At 37.9% G+C, this 24,807-nt stretch overlaps 3 protein-coding genes across 7 annotated transcripts in view; 2 read left to right on the top strand and 1 right to left on the bottom strand.

Annotated features, from left to right (window-relative positions):
- The window catches only part of HENMT1 (HEN methyltransferase 1), a 9,735-nt gene extending 6,258 nt beyond the window's left edge, over window positions 1–3,477 (top strand). The window contains exons 8-9 of the mRNA XM_072342964.1: window positions 672–1,107; window positions 3,284–3,477. Coding sequence (XP_072199065.1) covers window positions 672–1,082 — 411 coding nt within the window. The 3' untranslated portion in view covers window positions 1,083–1,107; window positions 3,284–3,477. The remainder of the gene's footprint in view (window positions 1–671; window positions 1,108–3,283) is intronic.
- Window positions 966–24,807, bottom strand: EEIG2 (EEIG family member 2). 5 transcript variants are annotated; one of them, XR_011904478.1, is made up of 12 exons: window positions 24,503–24,807; window positions 15,866–15,986; window positions 15,272–15,301; window positions 14,737–14,853; window positions 13,891–13,937; window positions 10,005–10,111; window positions 8,698–8,793; window positions 8,013–8,193; window positions 7,795–7,922; window positions 7,352–7,421; window positions 4,781–6,138; window positions 966–1,056 (listed from the first exon to the last, which is right to left on the bottom strand). XR_011904478.1 is itself a non-coding variant. In XM_072342960.1 (11 exons), exons 1-11 carry the CDS (start codon window positions 24,733–24,735, stop codon window positions 6,096–6,098), a joined length of 1,173 nt encoding a protein of 390 aa, XP_072199061.1. In that variant the 5' UTR covers window positions 24,736–24,807; the 3' UTR covers window positions 3,706–6,095. The 5 variants fall into 5 exon arrangements, 4 of the variants coding, with proteins under 4 accessions (XP_072199061.1, XP_072199064.1, XP_072199063.1 ...); XM_072342960.1 differs by lacking the exon at window positions 966–1,056 and having other exon boundaries at window positions 3,706–6,138; XM_072342963.1 differs by lacking the exon at window positions 966–1,056 and having other exon boundaries at window positions 3,712–6,133.
- Window positions 12,198–24,807, top strand: part of SLC25A24 (solute carrier family 25 member 24) — a 36,805-nt gene continuing 24,195 nt past the window's right edge. Inside the window, exons 1-3 of the mRNA XM_072342959.1 lie at window positions 12,198–12,310; window positions 18,393–18,462; window positions 20,265–20,404. The gene's annotated coding sequence lies outside the window, so the exon portion shown is untranslated. The remainder of the gene's footprint in view (window positions 12,311–18,392; window positions 18,463–20,264; window positions 20,405–24,807) is intronic.

Below are 24,807 nucleotides of genomic sequence, written 5' to 3'. Positions count from 1 at the left end.
TGTGTCCTGTAAACTGAAATCTATTTAAATTTTAGAGGAATATCTTTTGTAGTTTCTAAGTAATAAAGGTGTTCTAAGCACTTGAATCTTTACCTCTCAGCTACTTTCCTTAAGAGAACTGTAAAGTAATTAATGATCTACAGGCAAACCTGAAAATAAATTCAAGTGACTGCCATATAATGGAAATTGCTTTCATTATTCATATATTCATATATATAAAAGAAGTTGTCTACCTCATTTCTTTAACCTCTTGGGATAGACTCATAGCATCATACAATGGTTTGGGTTGGAAGGGACCTTTAAGATCATCTTGTTCATAGCTGGGGAACTGTCACCAGTGCCTCATGATCAGTAATGTGAGAGATAAAAGAAGGATTAAAAGCTTTAAGGAATTGCTGGGCTTTACCTGCCTATATATACGAGTACAAATTGCAGGTACAAGCTCTGTTATTCTTATTATTATTATTTTGAGGTTCTGTTAACCTTTCTAACTGCTGTTGCAGTGGCAACACATGAAATCAATATGTTGTTATTCTGTATTTGAAATTATGTCAAAAATGAAACAGGATTGAATCAAAATATGTTTGCATTGTGGAAGTTTTTTGACAAGTGTTTAAAATCTGAATCTACGATAATAATAAATGTTATGTGTGTTCCTGTATGCTGTAAAGGTCTTCAAAGCAGTGTATCCAAGCCTTAAAGATGAGAAGTACCTGCAGAACGCAGTGCTCAATGAAGTTATGTTCAGAGCAGAAATCATTAAGCGAAGTCTGCTGGACCACTTACTGTCAGAATATGAAGACTATAATGATGATCCTACACAGAGGAAACTGAAACTGCCATGTTCAGTGAACTGTTTTTCAGAAGATTTTGAGACACTGGCTGTTGAAAAAAGCACGGAGCCATTTGTCAGTGGAAATGTGGTTTATGTACCTCTCAGAAAACTCTTTTCTTTTCCCAAAGTCAATCAGCTCTGCGGCACTTTTGAGAACTTTTGCAGGCTTATTACTGGCAAGGTCACACTGAACAGTGATCGTTCTGCTGTGATGCTCGATACTGAAAATGAAAACGAAGAGAATTAGATTGGTTTTCTTACTTCAGGTTCAGGTAAAGTAATGAAAGCACTGATTTTAGCAGCTGTAGATTGGTGTGTTCTGTATGCTAACTGGAACCGTAAAATCACTCCTATACTGCCCAGAACATATCTGCCAGCTTTATTTTTTCCATGCACGCCAACATGGCCCTAGTTTTGAAGAGCTGTATTTTTGTGCCATCAGAGGTGGTTCAAGCCTGCAGTTTGTATCTCACAGTATCTTTGGTGGCTTGGAATTTGCAAGTATTAATGTAACTAACTTCATGTCTGTGGAACGTGTTTTACACCTTTCTGAAAATTAAAAAACAACCAAAAAAAGTCTACGGACTGTCTCTTAAAGAGGATGGCTACATTCTGTCTCCTACAGTTTTGGCAGTAAAGAAAGGAAAGAGACAGCTGTAATTCAGAATATCTTGCTTATCATATACAGAAGACAGATAAATATTCATATACAGAATAGATAAATCTAAATTGAAACTACATTTTTTTTACTAAAGTAAGTTACACAATTTCACGTGCCAGCTTTCCAGGTTTCCATTTGCTTAAATCAGTGCTAAAGTTCTCTTTAAAGTATTGAATTCATGGTCTTTTCATGAGGTTAAGCCCTCCCACAGGATTCACTTTGTACAGCTGTTCACTGTCACGTTACTCTTTTGATGATTATGTATTCCTAGTGTCACATTTAGACTTGACATTTGAAACTGATGAACATCAGTTCTGCAGTCTGAAATCAGGATGATGAAAAGAAGTTTATGAAAATCAGATGTTCTGAGTTACGTGTGGTGATGTTACTGACCAGGAGATGGTACATGCATCAACAAACAGACCAACTTCAGGATGTGCAAGCAGATATTTTCTTGCTCTTTTGATAAAAGATCCTGAAGCAGGAGATACCTATTAGTGTCACGAGGATTGTAGAAAAATTAACTAGCAGGTACAACAATGAACATTTTATCGATTTGGCAGGAAAAATAAAACAACTCAGTGAAAACGACACGAGCGTCTGGATAGGGAGCTAGGAGATATGGTTCAGTGGTTTCCTGTAGGTATGGTAAAGGAAGGACGGTCGGACTAGATGATCTTGTAGGTCCTTTCCAACCTTGTGATTCTATGAGTTACTTCTGCAATTTTGTGTTACTTGGGTGTTAAAATGAACAAAGGTCAGGAGAAGCCCACGAAGTTCCGTAAAACAGCCACATTCAGTGTTGAGAAAGAGCTTAAGTGGAATCAGACCCAGAAGGAGGGTTCAGTGCATTCTGGCATCAGAAACAAAGGAGAAAGCACACAGGAAAAAAAAATAATAATAAAAGCCAAGGGTGAAAAAACAATGTAATAGAGTACTCAAGATAAAGGCAATAACTTGACAGCTATTGAATAAATTAGTAAGGATTGATTTTGGTTAGAACAGCCCAGCAAACTGGTTTTGATCAGCGTTTTAGATGCAAAGTGAGCAAGTACTACAAATAAATTACAGAAGTATTGAATTATTTAGAAACAAAACAAAAACTAAATACCTAGTTCATTGAGCCTGAAGGAGTTAACTGCCCACCTCCCCAGCCTTTTTTCAAATAGATAGTAGAGCCAATAAATGTTGGAACTGTTCAAGTCCTGTCACAGGCAGGCTTGTAAGGTAAAAGGCTCCATGTCGTGCTTGTTAATACGATTTTGATTAATGAAGTTTGGATCATTAAGTTGGATTGTGTGTAATTAGGGCTAGTTACTGATACTTTCCTGTTTTTTTACTTCTATTTAAATTGAATAGAAGAAACACAAGCTTCTGAAAGAGTTTCTGAAATGACAAAAGTTCTCATGCAGCCTTTGCATCTACTTCCTATATACCATCACATCTCACGCAGTACTGTAAGCAAGCAGCTTGCTTGAACACTGTCTAAATTAAATGCACTGACAGTAGCACATACTTAAATAATAGGTCAAAAGAGAAGACTATGGAAAAAAACAACCCCTGCAAGTAGCACCATGCTTACATCTATAATTGGTTATACATCTCTGAACTAGGGCAAAACCTTCTTTGCTAACGTGCTTATAGCTTTCTATTCACTTAATGCTGAAACAGTTAATGTAACTTGCTATGTTTTTATAACAAGAAAGCAACACACAATGCATTCTTAACAGAAATGTTTTAAAATGTTAAAAAATTAAGATTGATTGTTTTCCCCTTCTTGCTGGTAGGTCCTGCTGTGTTGTCATACAGGGAATGCAGTCAACTAATCCGTTGCTGACGCTTGCACTGGTTCAACAGGTAGGAAGAGGAAAGCAGGCAAGAAAGAGCAGTTGGGTGTGGGGAACACAGAAAGTTACTTATTAGCAAGAATTAGATAAAATCATTTTCCCCCCATGTGTACCCTCTGTTGTTCGCCCATTATCAGAAGGTCTACAAAATATACCTGCGTGTTCATTGATAGCATTCGTGGTTCTGGTGTTTTGTATCTCTTCTTTTTTTTCCCCTTTAGTAAGAAAATTGTTTCTCCTAACACTATAGTGTTTCTTTCTTTGCATATTACATGCAACAGCGGCACACAGCCTTAGTTTAAATTCATAATATCGTGTCCTATTTTTTTTTTGGACCCATGTCTAAATCATGCATATTTTTTCCAACATCAGTTTATTGTATGTCTGAGACATTGGCATTAAATAAAGCTAGAAAATACATCCCAAACAGTTCACAACACGTGTGTCCAATACTCTTACAGCATAGTTTACAAAAAAGAAAATATATTTAAGTATTAAGGTTATGCTCCATCTAAAATACGCACAAGTATAGAATTAGTTGGTAAAGAATTGTAGGCTGAAGATGAACAATAAAATGCCAGAACGCAGCTTTATATAAAGCTCAATTTCCATGTAAAACTTTATCCTATTTATAAAAATCTGCCCAGGCAAGAAAATAATGGGTTTCTAGTACACAAACAGATTATCTATGACAGTTAGCTGTGGATTTTAACATAGAACACCAATCTGGGCAATGGAAATTCCCCTTCACAATGACATAGGTATCTGTACAGTGTTTTTACATCCCTTCCAGCTGTGCCTTTTCCTAGTAAACGTACTAGGAAATATCAAACTTATACTGGTTCTACTAGACTTGCCAAAAAAGTGTAGCAGTGTTTAGGAGCACTGAAAGCAACGTAATGCAATTTCCACGCATCTTCTGGCTTGCAGTAGCTTGTGGCAGTTTGTTGTATAAATTAAGAAACTATCAGGCTCTTAGAGACAGTATACTAGCAGTTACATATTGTTTGTTCATCCATTTCTCCAATGAAATTTTAGATAATATCACACTTAGGGCAGCTAAAATATATTTGCATTCTTTTTACCCATTAAAATGTTTAGATTATAGTTTACAGTAGGAAATTGGTGTTAAGTACCATAATAGAGAACTAACTCATTCATCTTGTTCAGCAACACCGCTACTCAAGCTTCAAACTCTGAAACTACATTCAAAACAAACAAGTTTACTAACAACTATGTATGTATAGAAAACAAAGTCTGAGCTTCTCTACTTAAACCAATTAAATAAGGCTGACTTATACTTCAATGAAAAGATATCAAACATCAGTTTGAGATTAATTTAAAACATTCAGAGCTTTCTAAAAATGCCCACGCTATTTGTATTCTTTAAGTCTTACTGATAAATAATACAATCAGTCGTAGCAAAATACAAGTTACCTGCAGTTTTCAGCAGATCTGAGCCCAAACTGCAAATATGCCATTGGAACTACATCATTAGAAACATGGATTCTTCTGTAGTTCTTTGTGAAAATTTTAATCATTTTCTTTCTTCATTCTCACCTGGCAGGTAAATCACTATTAGCACAAATTTAAGTACAGTACGTTGTCCTTAACAACAGTGGACAGATAGTGAAGTAATATGCGTTCAACATGAAAAGGCAAATGTGTTGCACAGTAATTATTTTTAAAGGCGTAGAATATGTCTACAATAAAGTGCTTAACAAGTTATACTGATAGTAGTTTAGATGTTTACCTAGTTTTAAAGCTTAAATTATTTAGTAAATAGTTTGATACCTGTGTACCTTCCCTATAACTCAAGGCACGTTCAAAACACTAGAAAAGCACTAGCTGAGGAGGGTTAAGCTACAATAAAATTGGAAGTGGTAGTAAACCACTGCTGAGGCTTGTAAATGGTACCATCCCACTGAGTCTCTAGGTTTGTGCACAGAAGCAAGTTTCTGTGTAAGAGACTTCTGAGCTCCATCCTTAACAATCCTAAGGGAAACAAGAAGCATTCTTGATAACAACTTCTATGCATTGGTATTTTGATATATCCTACTTATTTTGTCACTCGTACAGTGTATTTGATACACTTAAGCATCTAGATATCGATTACAATTAGCACAACCTATTTCTGGATGATGTACATCTACTGAGGCTTTTTTAATGCATGTGAATTTTGCCTCCACTCTTCAATCTTAAGATGAAGTCATGTTCAGTACTTGTAATAAAAGATCTCAGCTGCTTAAAACAGAGCTCTGAGGAAGCCATAATCTTCACGTGATACTAACTTGGACTTGATAGAAGGAGGTAACTTTTCTAAGGTTTTCATGGCAGGTAGGATCAAACTGAGTCTTAATTCATTTATATGGCTTCATTTGTGACTTCTTGAAGCTTGTTTACAAAAGAAGCTGCAGGGCACATAACTACATGTGACCTGCTATGTAAAACATTGAAATAGGACCCACTTAATCACGCTTCTAAAAATTTATGGAACAACTTAAAAGTAATTCACTTAAACATCAGGTACAGCTTATAAAAAGTCCAAGTACTTGCACAGCGTGTAGACATCCAGACATTGCCTTGATATCATAGAAAATAAAACTCTGACCAAGAGGCATTCCATTACTTTTCCCAAAACAAGTTGATACAATGTTCATCTTGGCTTTCACAACTCTTGCAATTGAAGAAATGTGAATCAGAACGTTGTTGCTAGAGTTCTGTTTTCCTCTTCTGGTCAAGTCATTCTAGCCTAGCGTTTTATCACCACCTGTTCATATGCTCCAGATCCTACTCTGAAAACATTTGGAAGAAGTTAGATCAATTTCAGTGAAAACAGAATTAACAGTATTACAGATAAATAGCAATGTACTGTATGAAAAACAAACAAAACCAAGCAGCTTGTACCAAAACAACTACATCTGAAAGGTGGAAAACATGCCCTTGTTACCATGCTAATAATTATCTGCATATATATACACACACACACACCCATAAATAGGCAATACTCTAAAAACTAAGTGCTAGGTCTGTTAAGATAAAAGAAAAATGTCTTTACTCACATTTATATACCTTTGTCTCCCTACCTCACCAACTTGATAGCACAGTGGGTAGTTTTACAGAGCAAACTGCAGTGCCTGGTAACTGAATTAAGACAGATTTCTGTATACTACATCACCACGCTGTGTATTCATCCAAGTTCCCCTATTTAAAATCAGCGTGCCCGCTTGGAAGATAAACCAATAATTGTCTTCTAACTGTCACTATTTCTTGCTTGAGTTATATACATTTGTTTCATAACTTTCAGTGCATTATCAGTGCACTCTGGAAGTACTTAATGAAATTACTGAAGTATGTGTGCTATGCTACTTTCATGAGATTATAGAACAAAATCTTAGAGTTACATTGAGCTGCAGAATCATCAAGTTAGAGCACCTTGTTACTTGTTAATGCATTCTAGTCTGAGAAGACTCTAACACAAAGGTATATACCAGAATCTTTGAATAGATTCTAGAGAAGAAATTCTCCCTCAGTGTAAGACAACTACATGAAAAATATGTCAAACAGATTATCAAGGGACAGAGTTTAGGGCTACAAAAAGCTTGAAGGTGGAAATGCTGTAGAAACAGGAATAGTGTAACTTGTGGAAACAAAAGGAGATGAGCAAAATTAAAGGAATCTTCGGTACTAGGAAGACTAATGTTTAACACTGTAAATGTGGATGCATAAAACACTTAAAAGACTCCACTGAACATTGCTCATATCTGAGAACTTTGGAACTAAGACTTCAGGACCTCCAGAAGTTACGCTTTCGCTTGGCACATCAATTTGATTTTAGAAGAAACCTTTGTCTTCTGGTTTAAAACCTGACAAGCAAATTCTTTTGATGCCTTTGGGCAATACAGAAGAAAAAGATAAAAAGACCAATAATATGTATACAGAATGACTGCCATATAAGATGCATTTCTGTTTAGTGTGATCCCTGGATTAGTCATTGAGGCGACATACCTGTTAGGTAGATGATGGCTTCCAAAAGAAGTGCTTCCACCAGGACCCACAAATAATCTTAAACCTTCTTCTAGAAAGCAACAGTATAAACATATGTTAGCTTCCTTTATAACATCTAAGATTTACCAGTTTTCTAACTGATGCTTTCAGGTGAAAACTTTTAAAGTAAATAATCAAATTTCGCAGGTTATGGGTTGGGAGGAACTAACTTCCCTATGAATTTGTACCTGCTCGCTACTTTTTAAGATGCAAAAGCAATTATCTGGAAAGTTACTAGAATTATGCAAGTCTGGTTGCATTGGAAAGAGCCTTTCCAATTACTGGATAGCAGGATCAAGCTGATGATACAGCGGTCTATATACATGACAGGGACTATGAAAAGAGTTGTCTTCAGGCCTGTAAAGTATATCACTTTCCTTAAGCTTCCTTATTTAACTCCATACCTTCTGCACTTGAGTCTAAACTGAAGTCTTGACTCTGGAGTATTTTTTCAACTACATCGTCAGCATCAACTCTGGTAGCATCAACCCTCTTGAGCTGTGATTCCACAGAGTCTTGTTTTACAGGATGCCTTCAAAAACAATTAGGTTTAGAGATCTTACATGTGATGTAGTAAGTGATGTTTTGGTTCTGCTAGATAAGGCTTTCAAATTGAGCATACCTGCACAGTTTTTCTGATGATGCATCTGATGGTGTATCAGTGCTAGTTACTTTTGGCTCAGTCTCTTTACAGGGTTCTAGAATACTTCCAGTTCCTGTTGAGGTACTACCCACTGAGATGTTTCTTCTGTGGCAGAGTTCAGACAGACTAGCTGATCTAGAGTGACACGTGCTGTATCCTGCTGGGAGAACACAGTGGAGCTAAGTGAGGTATGTTGTTAGCTACCATCATCATCAATCATCTTTTACCAACCTAAAAGCAGAACTTGTGTTTTGTCCCTCTTGCAAACATTTGCATACATCAATTAGGCAGTTCACTTCAATTTTGGTGTCCTAGCACATGCTGTTTTCTTTTTGTTTTAGTTAACTCCAGTTTCCTAACAATTACTTGGTCATTACTTCCCTTTAATCTTTTGGAAGTAAGGCCATCTCCACTGATAATCTATTTGCTTTTAAACATGCAAAATACAATATGTCTATCAGACGTGTTAGTTGGAGTGACAAAGCTCAGCAAAGAAGTTACTTCACATCCTAACAGATGATGTATTACACATATAAGAATCATAAAAATCATAAATCATAAAATTATACTTATTTTCTACAGTGTACAATAAATATATAAAATAAAAATATATAAAATAAAAAGCAATCTGTAAACAATTCATAAAGAATTTGTTAACAGCTACCTGACAGTTTTGACTGCTGACTTGCATAGCTTGATGTTCTAGAATGTCCACATGTACCGATTTCATCAGGGACAGAGGCGCTCTTTGATGAAGCATCTGCAAAACGTGTTCATCAGGTAACATTAATGAAGGCAGCTTTATCATTACTTCACTTATAATGTTGACTAGACTCAAATGTCAGGTTTCCTAGAGAGATCAGGGATTGGACAGGGTTTGTTTTATGTATCCCTTGAAAGGTCTAACTACTGCAAAAATAGTGTGCATGTCAAAGAATATACATTCCCTTAAAAAAATATATACATTTTATATGTATAATATTATATATGTGACATAGTTCTCCTGAAAATTGAGAGTGTCATTGAGTCAATAACCTCTCTACGTATAGCTGTAGCAAATAGACAGACCAATATGATGGGGAAAGGCATTACAACAGAGATGAGATGACAGAAAGACAGGCATGAAAGGAAGGTGCTACCAAAGGATTCCAGGGTTACAAAGGAAAGCTCCACCAAGGAGAAATGTCCAAAAAGAGATCCTTCCCCATTGGCAGTCAGCCCTTAAATGAGGACTAAGAGAGGTGCAGCCAGGCTGCACCCCTTCAGGTCACCTGCACCTGTGCTCCCAGGGCTGACCAGGTCCTTTCCCCTGGTGCTCAATCAGTGGTTCAGTCCAGGACTCAACACTTACCATACAATAGTTTTAGATTTATCAACACTGTGTTAAAGTGATTACCCTGCTTCTCATAAAAAAATCATGTGCGAGGTGTTGTGTGGTAAAAATTACATAAAACAACTGTGGTTAAGACAAATTAAACAGTTTTAAGGGTGACAATTTGTAAAAGCCTGAAGCTTGATAAAAACAAAAGAAAAAACCACAACAACAAACAATCCATAATAAAGTATTGTCATAGTGAGTATTTTTTCTTATTGTTTACATACACCGATTGTTTCAGAAGAACTACTTCAGTATTTTACAAAATAATGAGAACTTTCACTATTTAAAGTTAGGGATAGGCATATCCCTAAAACCACCAGAAATTGAAGACCAAGGGCCAAATTAAATACTCTGTTGAAATATGAATCCAAGGCAAATCAAGGTATGTGCCTCATTGAAAATGAAAGATTTTAAATGTTAAAAAGGCAACCCATCAAGCCCATTTCCTTCCCATCTTTCCATTAAGCAAAGTGGTACATAAATAAAAAGCCACCTGTCAATCCCTTTAAGATCAGAAGTAGTTCATAGGTATGTTCTTGAAGCTCCGAAGCGAGTTATAAAAGAATTAAGAAACTAAGAACATAATTTTATACCTGCTATACCCACTTGTACTGCTTTCAAGTCTTCTCTGCCTTTTCTGTCTTCATGCAGAGATTCTGATTCTCCCGCAATTGCTATAGATGTTGCTGTGGAAGGAGGCCTGTAAGAAAACAGCAGTTAGAATTTGCTGTACTTTTGCTGTGATTCTTCTGAACCGATCAGCACAGATATATTTTTTCAAGTAGGCATAATTCATACTGTGCTTCATGCTAGCCACCCTGTAACCTTTTTCTGGGAACATGCTGTCTAGCTGCTGTTCAAAACAAAAAGAAAGAAAAGGGAAAAAAAATGCTTTAGCTACTGTGCTTCAGGACATTTTTACAGCATCCATCTGCTCAGTCCTTCAGACTTCTGGGGATCCCTGGAAGGGCTTTTCTTTTTTCTTGATTCATTGAGCAGTGCATTTATTTTGAAGGCTTTGTTTGTTGTTATAGCATACAAATCAAAGGCGTGCTAAGAATTGGATGAAACCCTGTACTTTATGGAATACATGGTAAGATAGTAAATTAAAAAGAAAACAAACAAACAAACAAACCTTATCACATAACTACAGTTTGGCTACTTGGCTTGTGCACTGCAGTATATTTTTTGGCTTTGTTACATTTCTGTTGCAGCACAAAAAGGTATTCCAGGGTGACTGCCCTCACCCTCCTACCATAGGGGCTTCTATTCCTATCCTCCCACATTTCCCTCTAACTTCTACGTCTTGCAAATTAAAAATTAGAAAAACAAAACAAAAACATCATGCACCACATCATTTAAATTTGGTGTAGTACTAAAAAAGTTTTTCATAGAGCTTAAGTGCTAATTTCAATCTATACCATAACCTAATGAGACACGTTATTAAAAAGAATAAACCTCTTAGTGTTAGAAAATGATAGTTAAAGTAGTCTGCTCTTGCAAACACAGCTGAAGTACATTTCAAGATATCATCTGCATATTTTGCAATGTTTTGTTATCTTAACCCTGGGAACAGACTCCTGCTCTGCATACAAATGGATATTTGTTAACATTTTTGTGTTTGATATCTAATAAATCAACCACTGTCTTTACATACAGTAACGTCCCCTGTCGTATTAAGTTAGAAATTAAGACAGAACAGCATAAAAATCACTTCAGGACACAAAATGCCTATGTGACTTGAACGCCCAACATACAAGGGCTGATCTGAAAGTAATGCTTTCTGTTCTGTTATGTTGGCCCATGATGTCAGAGACAGATGGTGGTGGTACAGCAGCAGAGGGTGAACCTTCACACCAATATTCCATTATGTTTTGTTGCTGTGTGACAGATGGGCGTGCATGTAGCAAAGGTGCATCACTGAATTACCCCATGCAGAAATAATGACACCCACTGACACTTGTTGAGCCTTTACAGAGACCAAATTGTGGATGTGAGCACAGCGACATGAGTAGATTGGTGCGCTTCTGCACTGCTAACAGCAACCTGAAAAACAAGCCAACAAGCCATGTACTGGATAGCCATGCAGATTTCTGTGAGCACAACAGGCGGGGTCTTGTTCACTGCTCATAAAATGCATGTGCAACAATGGCATATTGCCTGTAATAACATTTGTGTGTTTCCTTAACATGTTGCCATAGTCATATAAATATATAGGAGGCATTACTTTCAGAGCAACCTACATACCTCTAGAAGCAAGAACTGAATTCTTTCAGGGATATCACCCCAGATCAGATGTGAAGCCATCTTGACTTCTTAAAATATGTAGTTGATTTCAAATTGTGCAACTGTTTTAAGTTGTTATTTACTTGTTCTACAAAGAACATCTGGGTTAGATAAATTATTTATACTGTTTGTGTTGAAAGCTTACATTCTGGGAAATGGTATAGCTGCAGTTTAGATGAAAACGCCAAATCTGAATAATTTCAGCTATAGAGTTTTTATTAAGAAGCCAGAAAAGTCTTTAGTTATTGAGTTCAGCTACTCATCTACTCAAACAGGAAGATGTTGTTTTACTGGGATAGAAGTAATAGTTAATTGGCCAAGAAATTGTTTATCAGTACCAGTGAGATATTTTTAATAGGTCTGACTCAAAGAAATGAAGAAACCTAGAGAAACGGAAGAGCTTTGCTTGACAGAAGAGATTCAGATAGTACCATCATATTGTTTGGCAAGCACAGGATGAGATTTCACACTGTTCTATTCTGATTTTTCTAAGGTCGGGCAAAGAAAAGTGACAGGACTTTTAAGTGGTGCAGCTGGACAGAAGAGTTCCTACAGTGAACCACCTGAGCTCATCTGGTACAAGCTCTATTCTCAGATTCCCTCGGAAACAATGGTAAGGATAATTCCATGGCAGTAATGCCAAGTCTGTATTTGTTACAGAAAGCAAGTCTTATCTGTCTTAAGTATACAAGAATCTACCTCAAAACAGCTAAAACATACTAGTTACAACACACTTGCTCCTTAGACCAAGTTCAGAGTTCAGTGCTGCTTTTCCTGGAGCTACAGCTTCATCTGAATTCTTTAAACAAAGATACTGTTTTGTTTTGTTTTTTTACAAAGGAAGCTTTAAGTGTGTTTTCATTGCTCCAAAATAAACTTGTATGGTATTATCCTATTAATGGATTTATAGAGAAGAACACAGATTGCCTACATTCATTTGATAAAACGTGAGTCTGAATTCAGTTGATAACAGTAATTTGAACAAGCAATAACTCCTATTGATGGAAAACGATTTTAGTGCAGAATTGTTAAATAAGCACTGCTTCAGCTTTGGGAGATATTTTTGATCCAGGTTTTCGAAGTGTAAATGAAATCTGAGAACCTGCAGAGAAAGAAGAAACTGACATTGCAACTGTGAAGCAAATGCTTCTAAGCGGGTTTTTTCCTTTGTTTAGCTGTTTCTTTTCCTTGTCATGTTCTATCATACTAACAAGATGAGTTTGGTTTTATAGAGCTCAGAAAAGGCCAAACCTTGTCTCAGAACATAGGGTTATATAGCTTTGCATACTGTTTCTGTCAGCAGCAAATAGAAGGTGCTGAAATAATAGGGGCACACAATAATATTATCTCCTGAATATTACTCCAGCTTACAAACATTGTAAGCTTCATGTAATATAGACCTCAGAGCTCACAAAAGTATTTTGTTCAGGATTTTTCCTTACATCTTTCAGGAACTTAGTTTTATTGTTCACAACATGTAGTAAGGAATTCCACAGCTTGACTGCACATTGTTGGAAGAAACACGTCCTCTTGTTTTGATTCTATCCCCTTCCCCTGCTAGTTTCAGTATAGTAATGAAGTAATCAGTGCAATGAACAGAAATTTAAAAAATAGGGTTAAAGTAGGACTTTAAGAATTTACTTTATTGTGAACAAATGGATTTTATCAGCCCCTCCCTCAAATAACTTGTGACAAGTCAAGTACAACTCCATTAAAAACTGACCCAGACAAAATGGCTCTTGTCACATATAATTATAAATATCTTTGCTAACTAAAAATCTTGAAGTGCTTTGTCTTCAACTAAGTCTGAACACGGTTAAAGTTTTAAGCCTTCTTAGATTTGCAAGTAAAACCTGCAACAGTGCATTCTTCAAACAAGCGTTAGTCAGATCTATTTTGCTGTATGAACAGCTTCAAGTGCCTCTTCATTTTCTTTTTTTAATAATCATTGTAGGTGTACAGGTTGGTGTCTTTGCTTGAAAACATACCAAGTATTTAACAGCAAGGAGAACTGTGATATTTCCACTGCTATTTTTACTATGTTAACCATTAGTCAGCTACCATCGCAGTTTTGTTTTGACTTAAGTGTTGTCATTCTGAAGGTAATCACATAAAACAGAAGTGTAATTTCAAACATGAACTGAGTCACATAACCTTGACAAAAACATCCAACATGGATTATTGAAAACTTACATTTTAAAACACGGGTCTCCAGACATGAGCTGCATGTTGATCAACACCTACACATGAAAAAGAGAAAAACTGTAAGAAAGAATCATCTGTGGTATATTATCATATCACTAAGTTGTACTTGCCACAAATCTTAAGGCAGAAAGCATCACACATGCAACTGAATGCTTATGCAAAAAAGTGCATGTTTGTGTATGTACTGTGAATAAACACAAAGCAGCATTTGAAAAAACACTTGAAAAATTCAGTCAAAAACAGGCAGATAAAAATCTTAAAACCATTAAAAGAGAATTCATGTCTCTTTATTTTTCCCTTGAAATTGGAAGATTCGTGAGCAAACAGATTTTTGTTTAAAACAGTGGATGCTGAAGTCTGTTGCTTGCTAACAGTGTTTAGCAAACTGCCAGCACACTAGAACTATCTGTGCAAACATGGCAGCTAAAGTAAAACCACAGCAGGTAAATAATACCATAGAACAGCAATACAATGAGATGACTTGTCAGCTGGGTCAAAACCATCAATTAAAAGTCACTGAGTATATTTAAGACAACAGAGTCCATGCGTAGGGTAGTCCACTACCCAAAAGAAAAGGCTACATTCCAGGATTTGTGGAGGTGTTAAAGCTGGCTTATACATAAGGAAATTAAAACCCACTTGGAGACCTGCACTGTTGACTATATGGATTTAAGGATATTCTCTAAAGGAGAATTATGTTTTCACTTAAACTAGTTTTCCCCCAAGAAGAGGTTTACCAGGTGTACTTTAAAACTTGAAGCTTTAATGTTTAAACATAACACAACTTTTCTACTATATTATTTTAATTGCAGAAAAAAAAAAGAGACAAATTACTTTGAGAATGGAGTTATCTTGTCTTGTATTTTTTGTGTCATAACCTTCTAATAAACAGCGACGAGTGGTATTTCCCGATCCAGCAAATTCTGCTAGATTTAGATCTGCAAAGCCCAGCTGTTAAAGAGAAAATGGAAGTTAATAGTACGCATATTACTAAAATGAAGGCACTTAATACATGCACAGTAGTTTCAACAGTTGTTTCTTGCAATTAAAATAATGTGTATTAAAGGGAGAGGCACAAGATGAAACGTAGAAATACTGAGCATCAAATTCTACATAGATCCATCTTTATTTAACTATTAAAGTCTCAATATAGTAAAAAGAAGAATTTGATGTATTCTTTTGAAAGAAATGTATGCAAAAGGATTTATTTTCATCAACCCTTTCAAAAGAATGACAGGCTGATCTAGTTCAGACAACTGTCACTGTAAAACACCTGGGGAAATGACAGTATTACAGTACTATTCAACTATAAATGGCATAAACTGACAAGAAATATAATCCATAGGATAAATCAAATATCTCAATTTACCTTTGCAAATGCCTTTCCTCCTTTTAACTCCTACAAAAAATAGAAAGGAAACAAAACAGTAATAATTATGCAAGCCAACCACTAAAAATACTGACTTGAGGAAAGCAAATAGGCTGAGTCTCAAAATATCTCACCACACATTTGCTAGACTATACTGTGGTCATTTATTAATCATGTCCTCAGTACCTGCCAATACCTGTGAAGGGAGTGCCTGACAACAGAGCAGCGTTTGCCTTCTGTGAAGTCTAGCTCCAGGTCTGGGAAGTGCTTCACTCTAAATTCTCACATTTAACAAAGTTCAAGGCTTCTATGTTTACTGGTGCTTGCTAAAAGGATCCATCAAGGGCTACCTTTATAGAGGCTCACGTGCGATTACTCCGCTGCCCTGCTGGAATGACTGACCTTTTCAATATGAAATACATTACTCCCATAACTTAGTCAAGATAAAGCAATAAATAAAATCATTCTGCAAGTATTAATTAGAAAAATAGCTAACATACTTGCAGCTATAATTTATTACACTTACAAGCTTCTTATAAACACAACCAGAACAAGTGAAGAAAGAATGGAGGAAGAAAAAGAGACACTACTTACCTTCCGCACTGACACTCTGCAGATACAAGTATCCAGAACCCCTGTTGTGGCATTGGCACTGATTTTACACATAAATATGAATTTTTTCTTCCAGCGGACACAGTTCGCCTGCACCACCTCCCTGCAGATAGGAAAGATATGGTTGGGTTGTTTGTCAGTAAGAGGAGATAAAGACTGCTATAAAGACTCAGTGATCTCTCTTCTAGTCCCACATTTCTAAACTCACAACTTGGAACTGTGGAGCATCTACGGTACCTTCTAGCACTCAAATCTTCATATATAAAAGCAGTATTTGCCCCTTTTCCTTCTCTTCCATGTTCCTAATCCATATATTGCTATTTCGTATGAACTTCCTACAACACCTTATTATTGGAAGATCTAGCCTGACATCTTTAGCACAGGTACAACTCTGTGACTCTACTCAAGTTGGAGTCAAAGTTTATCACCCATGGAGAAAGGATGAATCACAAGGTTCAAGCTTGCTGTGCTGCTCAGACTGCCAACTACAGTGCTTATATGGACAATGACTTATTAAGGATGGAATCAACTAGCCTGTCTGAAATGAGTCAGTTTAGTTACTGCAACACTAACGAATTCTGATGATACAACACTGAGTCACATTCAAGCACGTGACCTACCTAAGAGGAAAAGGCTCTGTACACCACAACCAACCTTTCATTCATTATGTCTTCTAACGTAAACCTCACTGTGCTTTCAATTAGAAAGAAAAAAGACAAAACACCACAAACCTGCCAGCATGACAGTTAGATCCAGAACAGAGTCACAAATCAGAAAAGGCAAAAAACACACAGCTAGGTACTGCACTGGAAACAGGCTTAAGCCAAGGGGCCAAGTAAAACAAAATGGTTCAAGGAACAATGGATAACTGTTAAGTTCTGTTACACAGAGAAGCTCTAATAGTTACTGTAGCATCTAGCTGATGGTTGCTATCTCTCACATAAAAAAAATTAATCAGCTAGATGTCCACCGTCAAGAACAACACTGCAATTGCATGGGTACCTGGGGTCTGCATATTTGCCTGTTGCATGTGCTGCAAGACAAATAAGTAGTAACCACTTGGTAAATTTAACTCTGTCCTTAAAACCTTAGAAGGATCTTAAACTTATTTCAACATACTAACAACACTTGTATACACATTTCATGGGTCAATTAAGAAAAATAGCACCAAAGCAGTATAGTTTGGGATACAGGCAACATCTGAAGTGTTTCTCCATCTAGTTGCATCAAAGGTCAGGGTTTCTTCAGGCAAACAATGTTACAATTATTAAACAGGATAATTAGACTTTCAATTTCACTTACAAACAAGAAAGTAAAAGTTACTGTCAAAACACCTCAACTATAGATATCGATGCTAAAATCCTCATAAAAATTAAAACAAAACAAAACAAGAACACCCCCCCCCAAAAAAAAGTGCAATTGGTTTCTTTCACAGGCACATGGCTTTAAAGAGCAAGATAATTGAAAAAATCATATACAATCTACAGAAAGAGGAGAAAAAAAACTAAACAAAACTACTGAACTGTTCTTCCTTCAATTTCATGGTATAGAAAAATAATTACGTAACATTTTAAGGAAGGTAATTTTTGTTTAAGAAAAAACATCAGTTTATTCCCCTTACGCTGAAAGGAAACAAGCAAAATATTGACAGTTTTACTAATTAAGCTTCTGAGATTCTTAGTTCTCGCACAGGACCTTTAGAAAATCAAGTTCCATTGATTGGTTACTATGGAAATGAACTCAGATAACTTCTTGGCGGCTGTGCCTATGTTATGGGGCTCACTGGAGAAAGCTTTCCGTTATGAGTCAGCTTCCTATGAGCCTCACAGTCACTTTACCACGTGCAAAGCAGAAACAGTTGTTTTATGAATCAAAATGCATCTTGGTTACTAAGATACAGTCAAATATATACAAGCTGTAGCACTTCCATACAATGCAAGAGCAAACACTATGAGTAAGATCTAGCCAAGAATAATGCAAAATAGGTGGATATTTTAAGATAGACCACACTTGGTTAACTGTCACTTGAACAAATTGTGGGTTTTCTTTAATAGTACAATTTCACACTGACTAAACTTTAATTAGACTAGCTGTCTACAAGTCTCTTTCTGTATGTATTTTATGTGCCTTACACCACTGTGTTTTAGAACAGTCTTGCTTTTCTCTTCTGATCCACAGACAAGGAAAAAAAAAACAATCAATGCAAAAAACATAGAAGAAGCAACAAACCCGAATCCAATTGGGTAATGGTACTAATTCATTCCCACACATAAACAGCATGTTAATAATGGCTTGTTTCATCTAATGGCCACAACTGCAAAAATAAATTGCTTGTAAGGGACCTTAAGCATCCTGTGAAAAATCACTTTTTCCCTAACTGGAGGAGATAATCAGAAGGGGCTTAGGAATCAAGCCAGAACTCCTTGAAGGCAAAAATACTGTGTCTAATTAACTAGTGGAGTGGGAGTAGCTTTTCCAGCATTATCAAAGTTTTGCTTGCTTCTTCCAGGGGAAAATACATTATGCTGGATCTCCGTGCCTCTGGTCCAACCAGTAACGATGCTGAAGATATGTTCCACGTAATCACACCAACATACCACATAGATACACAGCCAGCCACACAGATCAGACAGATACAGATAGCACCATCAGCTATAATTATTTACAGGCTACTCTGACTAACTGAATGCCCCATCCTCAGAGGTATTCAAAGCCAGGTTGTATGAGGCTCTGGGTCCTGATCTGATGGCTGACAACCCTGCTCATGGCAGGAACTAGGTGATATTTGAGGTCCCTTCTGACTTCAATCAGTCCATGATTCTGTTCCCTTTTCTGTCTGAACAGTCTGACTCCAATTACTATCACTGAGGGTCCCAGCCTCCCACCATACACACACACCAAACAGAGGCTATCACTCAAGAAAATGAATTAGAAACAAGTTGAATGTGAAGATAAAATAGACTGCACTGATAAGAACATGGCATAATCAGATAATCACATTAGAGTGGCCCGTTCTGTCCCATTACCTATTTTACCTCTATTTTCCTCACTCTGGTTCTACCTCAAATAACCTCAATTCACCCCTTCTCCCACCTTTGATTCTTCCCTTAAACATCACTTGTATCCAATTGTATATGCAGCAGTTCAAACCTCACCAAACACAGAACATTTTTGCTCATTTGTTGCTGAATATAATGTCTCAAAAAAAAACTATACTTAATTATAAGTTACTAAATAAACAATACTGGATGTAGTCTTCTCTTTAAGTTAGAGAAGAATACACTGTAATAATAAGCTTATACAGAATCTCATCTATTTCTTGTTTTCAAACACAGTTGACTTCAACACAGCTTCATCTGTGCCTGAGTCATATAAGATGCATTCTCTCCAATGAAAACATTTTTTCCTGAGCACTGCAAAAACACAAACAAAACCAGTCATTTACAAGCAGAGCTTCCACATTTTCTTCAGTTTTTCACAAATCTCAGCACTATGAAAACCAGCAAGTAGCTCTGCAGGAAGAGCTCCCCTAGTTTAGAGTGCACTACACAGCAGTTAGTGTATGCAATATGAAATAGGAAATGATTCCTGCCTTAACATTTTTACTCATAACTAGGTTAAATCTAACTAGTCATAAAATACATACAAACTGATCATAATAAGGAAATAGAGCTGCTTCAGGCTATTTTTTACTTTGAAGAAATAGCTGGTTACAAGCAACTGTAGAGACCTGAACAAGAAATACAGTGGAAGGCAAACTGTATTAGTAAGACTATAGCCAGCTGTTCACTCTGTTGAACATTTGCGCAGCTCTATCTACAGCACTGAGCCCTGTTTTGGGTCTCCCTAGTAAGAGACATTGAAAAACAGAAGGAAGACCAGAGAGTGGGAGATGATGAGGGTATGGAGTTGCAAATACCAGGGATGAATCAAGAGGAGAAGTTGGAAGAGCTGGATTTTTTACAACCTAAAGAAGAGATGGAAAATTGATTCCTGTCTTCAGCCATTTCTATTAAATTAGAAAGATGGAGCCAGACCTTCCTCAACAGGGAGCAGAGAAAGTACAAGAGACAATAACAGAGGTGAAGCACACGCAGGCTGCTTATAAAAACCTGGAACTCCATTCTTTGGCGGATGCTTCTCACATGTCTATTTCCAGGGACTTTTTCATGAGGAGTTAGCTGTTGCTCTCTCTCTCTCTACCAGTACTTATAGCAACAAGTCTCACAACGAGCCGTTCCCACCTGTATTTTAACCTTTTTCTTTTAATGCAAAATGCCATTTAGACAAACATTTTCTTACCTGCTACTGAGGACTAAAGATGTTTTTTTTCCCTACCATTCACTTTTCTCATAGCCTTTGAAAATGTGTTTTATTCCAGTTTCCCTGTTGGCAAATCAGGTTGCAGTTGAAAAACTATTAAGAATAGCACAACCCATTACTAAGTCTGAAGACTGCACACTGAATTCATACATTGTACGGGAAGATGAACATGAGAGGAACAGCAGCCCCATGTAACAGGTAAGTCCTTTTAACAAATACGTTTGTTTAGGAAACTGTTTGAGCTGTGTTACCATCAGGAGAAATTGTCCCTTTCAAAAGCAGTATTTCAATAGCAATAGCGGCAGGAAGAGCAACAATGATTAGAAAGCAATTTAAAGAGCCTACTGGGGCAGAAAATGTGCTTGCCACAGCCACACAAAGCAAATGTAGTTACAGTTGACTGGCAAAGAGGCAGCCAAGCATCAGTAGAAACAACAAATCCCTATTGTCCGGAAGATATCAAATTCCACAGAATTGCTTTTCTACCTGGTATCTCAGAAATAAGAATATAATTACACACGTAATGCAGGAGCTCTGCAACTACCTCTCAGAACTCAAAAGCTTGTCATATATGAGCTCTGGAATCTTCAGGAGAAAAACATTTGAATTAAAGAAATGAGTTTTCTGCACCCCTCCCATCTCTATCAATATTTTTATCACACATATAATAATCAACTTAGTTGTGATTGTTTTGAATGGATCATAAAAGAACAAATGAACCATAACAGCTTAAAGTAACAGGCATCAGAATTCCAAAGGAGGGGAATTGGACCAAACTGAAAACTACAAGCCTACGAACACAAATCCTTCACACCTTTTGTATACCAAGGGCTGGTAATAGGGAAATTCCAACTGAAAGTTTAACTACCAGGTTTACAACTACTGCAGCCTCAGCCTGTACAGTAAAATGTCGAAAACTCCCACTTAAGAAATAAGATCCTTTAGCTTAGAAAACTCAATTGGTTCCTTCACATGCAGCCTTCTCTTTTGCTATTGGCTGAACAACTTAAACTATAGGCAGTTATCTACCCTGTGGACCTATCAATTATTTCTCCAGTCAACTTACAATGAGGTCAGTCAGACAGTCTGTGCTTCCAATATATTTGTCTGCATTGTACTAGTGATAAAAAAAAATACACAAAACACTTATTGAAACCTGTACTCTAGAATACTAGTATCCCCTGATCAAAATACTCATAAGTATAATCCCTGCTCTGGGACAGTCTACTGTTCTTCCACAGTACTCAGCACATGCACACTGCTTTGTGAACAGTGTACAAGTGTATTTGGGAATCTGCAGGAATCTGTGAAACTGAATACATCTGTGAAACTGAATACATCTGTTACCACTGGCCAAGGGAAAAATAAAAATGCATACAGATACCTTTCTGCATATGAAGCCAGGTCTAAGAAAGTTTCCTTAGTAAAAATGGGGTCTGTTAGCATTGCTTGGCATATACCCTATGTATTTCCTGAGAATCCATCCTTCATTGTAAAAATCTCACATACTGTAAAGATCCAGAAGTCATATTGGAAAGTACAGAGAAAGAAATTGTACTGTATGGCTGACTGGCAGCTTAAAAATCAAACAAAACCTAATTGCACTTAACAATTTGAGGCTTCCCATGTTGTCAAGTGAAAGCTTTTAACACGTTCTTCCTCCTTAGAATTCTTGGATCCCGGTCTCTTACACACCTCCCTCAAGGTTAATCATTGCCACTACTTGCCTGTTCAGTGTTGTTTTTTAAAAATGAAAATACTTTAAACGACTGGATTATTGTAAAACGTGGAGCATTTTTAATCAGACAATTAAGCAGTTGGTATTGTAATACAGTTTTTCTTCACCTACACTAAATATTCACAGATAAACACAGGCTGCTTTCAAGTCAACGTTAACAAACTGGAGTTTAAAAAATTTATTTACAAAATCACATCTGTGAACAATTAAGATGTTTTGCTATTTATTTTGGAAATCAGTTTGTCTCCTGGGCTATATATGCTGTCTTTGTCTGGTCATAGACTTCTATACCAACCAGAAGAACCTTAGTACTGCAAACAGAATCTCATTCATACAAACTATGTCTTCGTAACAGTTCTTACATGACGGTAAAGATTTAAGATGTAGAAAATACTTTTCAGTAGCTCAAACTTGTCTGTCTTCTTCATGTCACACTTCAGCATCCAGTGAATTGATACTGCAGGATCAGAGCTTTAATCATTCATACAGCAACATCCAGAGCTCAGTCAGTCTGCCTGAATCTACTCGCATGACAACTCACTACATACAGGCCTTCGTTGCACTGCTGCTAGACTTCTTATAGCATTTCTACTAATGTTACCCTACTTTGTAGCCTGTTGATGTTGCTGCTCTTAAAGTTATATTTGGTAGTAGGTTTGATTGTTTTTAAGTCTAGGGCAGTCGGCCATTGGTTTGTATCAGCATCAACTGGATTCTCAGCATCTTCTCCCTGAAAAAAATACTAGACCTTAATAACAAAAATAAAGTTATTAAGGAGATATGGTCAGTATTTCCATGTATAATACAATGTTTCAGATAAGTTCGTATACTGTGTTCTAAAACACAATCAAGTCCTTCAAGCTTTTGCTAGCACTTCAAAAGATATCTACTGTCAGAAAATGACCACCACCTCACACTGAAACACCTGAAAATAGAAGATAACCACTGTTTTAAGAAGAAATGTCTAACTGACAAGTCCTGAAACGCTGCCACACTTGTTAATTTCATTTCTTCCTTATTTGTTCGGACCTTTGCTGAATCACTACTATGGAAATCCATTAGTTTATTCTTAAGCCGAGAGCAAAGGCACTCCCTAAATTGGCACTGAGGGATCACTGCAGAGGAATTCTATACCTTCCTCAGGCCAGCATAAACACACTCTCTGGGATTTTGATGCACTGACATGTCTCACTGCTCTTCTTATTCTTAAACCGTACCCCAGAAAAACAGAAGAATGGCAAAGCTTGAATGCAGTGCACTATTGCAGCACAGCTCCCAGCTTCATCGTACTTCCACTGACACCTTCTGAAGGCACATTCTGCCTCGTCTCCTTCACATCACTCATATTGACCCACCTGAAAACAGCCACTTTCAAATAAACTACCCAGGAAGCGTATCAGCCTGTGAAAGGGACTTCAAGGCCACAAGGACTGCATTAGAACAGTAAAAGTACATGAGGGCCTTAAGATGGTTATCCATCTATTACATGCAATGAAGTTGCTTGCAAGAAGAACTAATGAACCGTTAAAACCCATCAACCATACTGAAGAAAACATCTGACTGCATGTTAGTACATTAGAATGGTTCAAGAATCAGCTTATAGACCAAACTTCTACTCCAGTGTTCTTTATTCTCTTAGATCAGTTTCTCTTACAGAATTAAAAGCACATGCTTCTGTAAACTCTGTGACAGCGGTATACATTTTAATAAGGGAATAACCAAGTAGTCATAGATTTCTTAATTTCTGTCTCCTCCCAGGAGTCCAGGAGATATTTTCCAGTCAATCTTCTTTGTAATAGCATGAGAGTAATATAATTAGCCACACAACAGGAATAACCATAACAAGAGGGCCACCCCTTGTCCCCATGGGAGAGCTGGAGGAACCTGCGGCTCACAGCACTCCTTGCTTTGCCCGCAGTCCGAAGCGCGGCCGTCTCACTGGGGCAGCACCCGGGCAGGTGACAGCTCTGCTGCTGGGGCGCAGCGCAGAAGGAAAAGGACAACTGACTACTGCCTCCGTGTCACCGCAGCGTTAAGCAGGAGGAGCCGGTAAAGCAGGTGATTCGAGCACATGCAGGAAAGAAGACAGCACTTTTCCACGAACCTGTTCATGGTAATTCCCCTTGCAAGTAACTATTAAATCCATCCAACGACAGGCAGAGAGCCTGCACCTAACTGCTCCGACTTCAGAGCCATCAGCAGGAATTCCTTCTCCTTCCACCCACCCCATCAGCTCAAGACATCTTGACTCCTGCACAAGTGGCCTCAGGTGCTCGAGGACTCACCTCGCCTTTTTCCCGGCATTTAAGAGCCTTTGTTTTGAAGCATTACGACTTCAAGCGGCGAGTCGACGACGAGTCCACAAGTGCCGTACCTTATCCCCCAGCCACCGCCACTCACAGCGCGGATAAGATCGGGATCAGCCATCGCAGTGAGGCCAGCAAACTAACCCGCACCCCCGGCTGGCACCGCACCGCCCGGAACCCGCCGCCCGCGCCCCCTGCGGGGCTCCGAAAGCCAAAGGAAGGGCTGTGGGGCCGCCCCGGGACGGCACCTACCGGGAGGACTCCCCGCTGAAGCTGCCGCCGTCCAGCAGCCGCACCTTGCAGAACAGGATGCCGTTAACGAACGGCACGGAGGAGAGCTCGTCCAGCTCCAACTCGACGCGGAACTTGAACTTCTTCTTTTTTATCATCATGAAGGCCATGGGCCGGGAGCCCCCCGGGGGTCGCCCCCACGTGCGCTCAGAGCCGCACGGCAGCTCCGCTCCGCCACCCCGTTCCGCACCCATACCCGGAGCGACGGCGGCACCGAGAGGACGGAGCGCTGCTCCGCGCCGCTCCCGGCTCGGGGTGCCGTTCGG

Source organism: Excalfactoria chinensis, chromosome 8 (assembly GCF_039878825.1).
Source record: "Excalfactoria chinensis isolate bCotChi1 chromosome 8, bCotChi1.hap2, whole genome shotgun sequence".
NCBI classification, from domain to species: Eukaryota; Metazoa; Chordata; class Aves; order Galliformes; family Phasianidae; genus Excalfactoria; species Excalfactoria chinensis.
The sequence above is the reverse complement of the archived record's forward strand: the minus strand, read 5'-3'. Positions and strand labels throughout refer to the sequence as shown.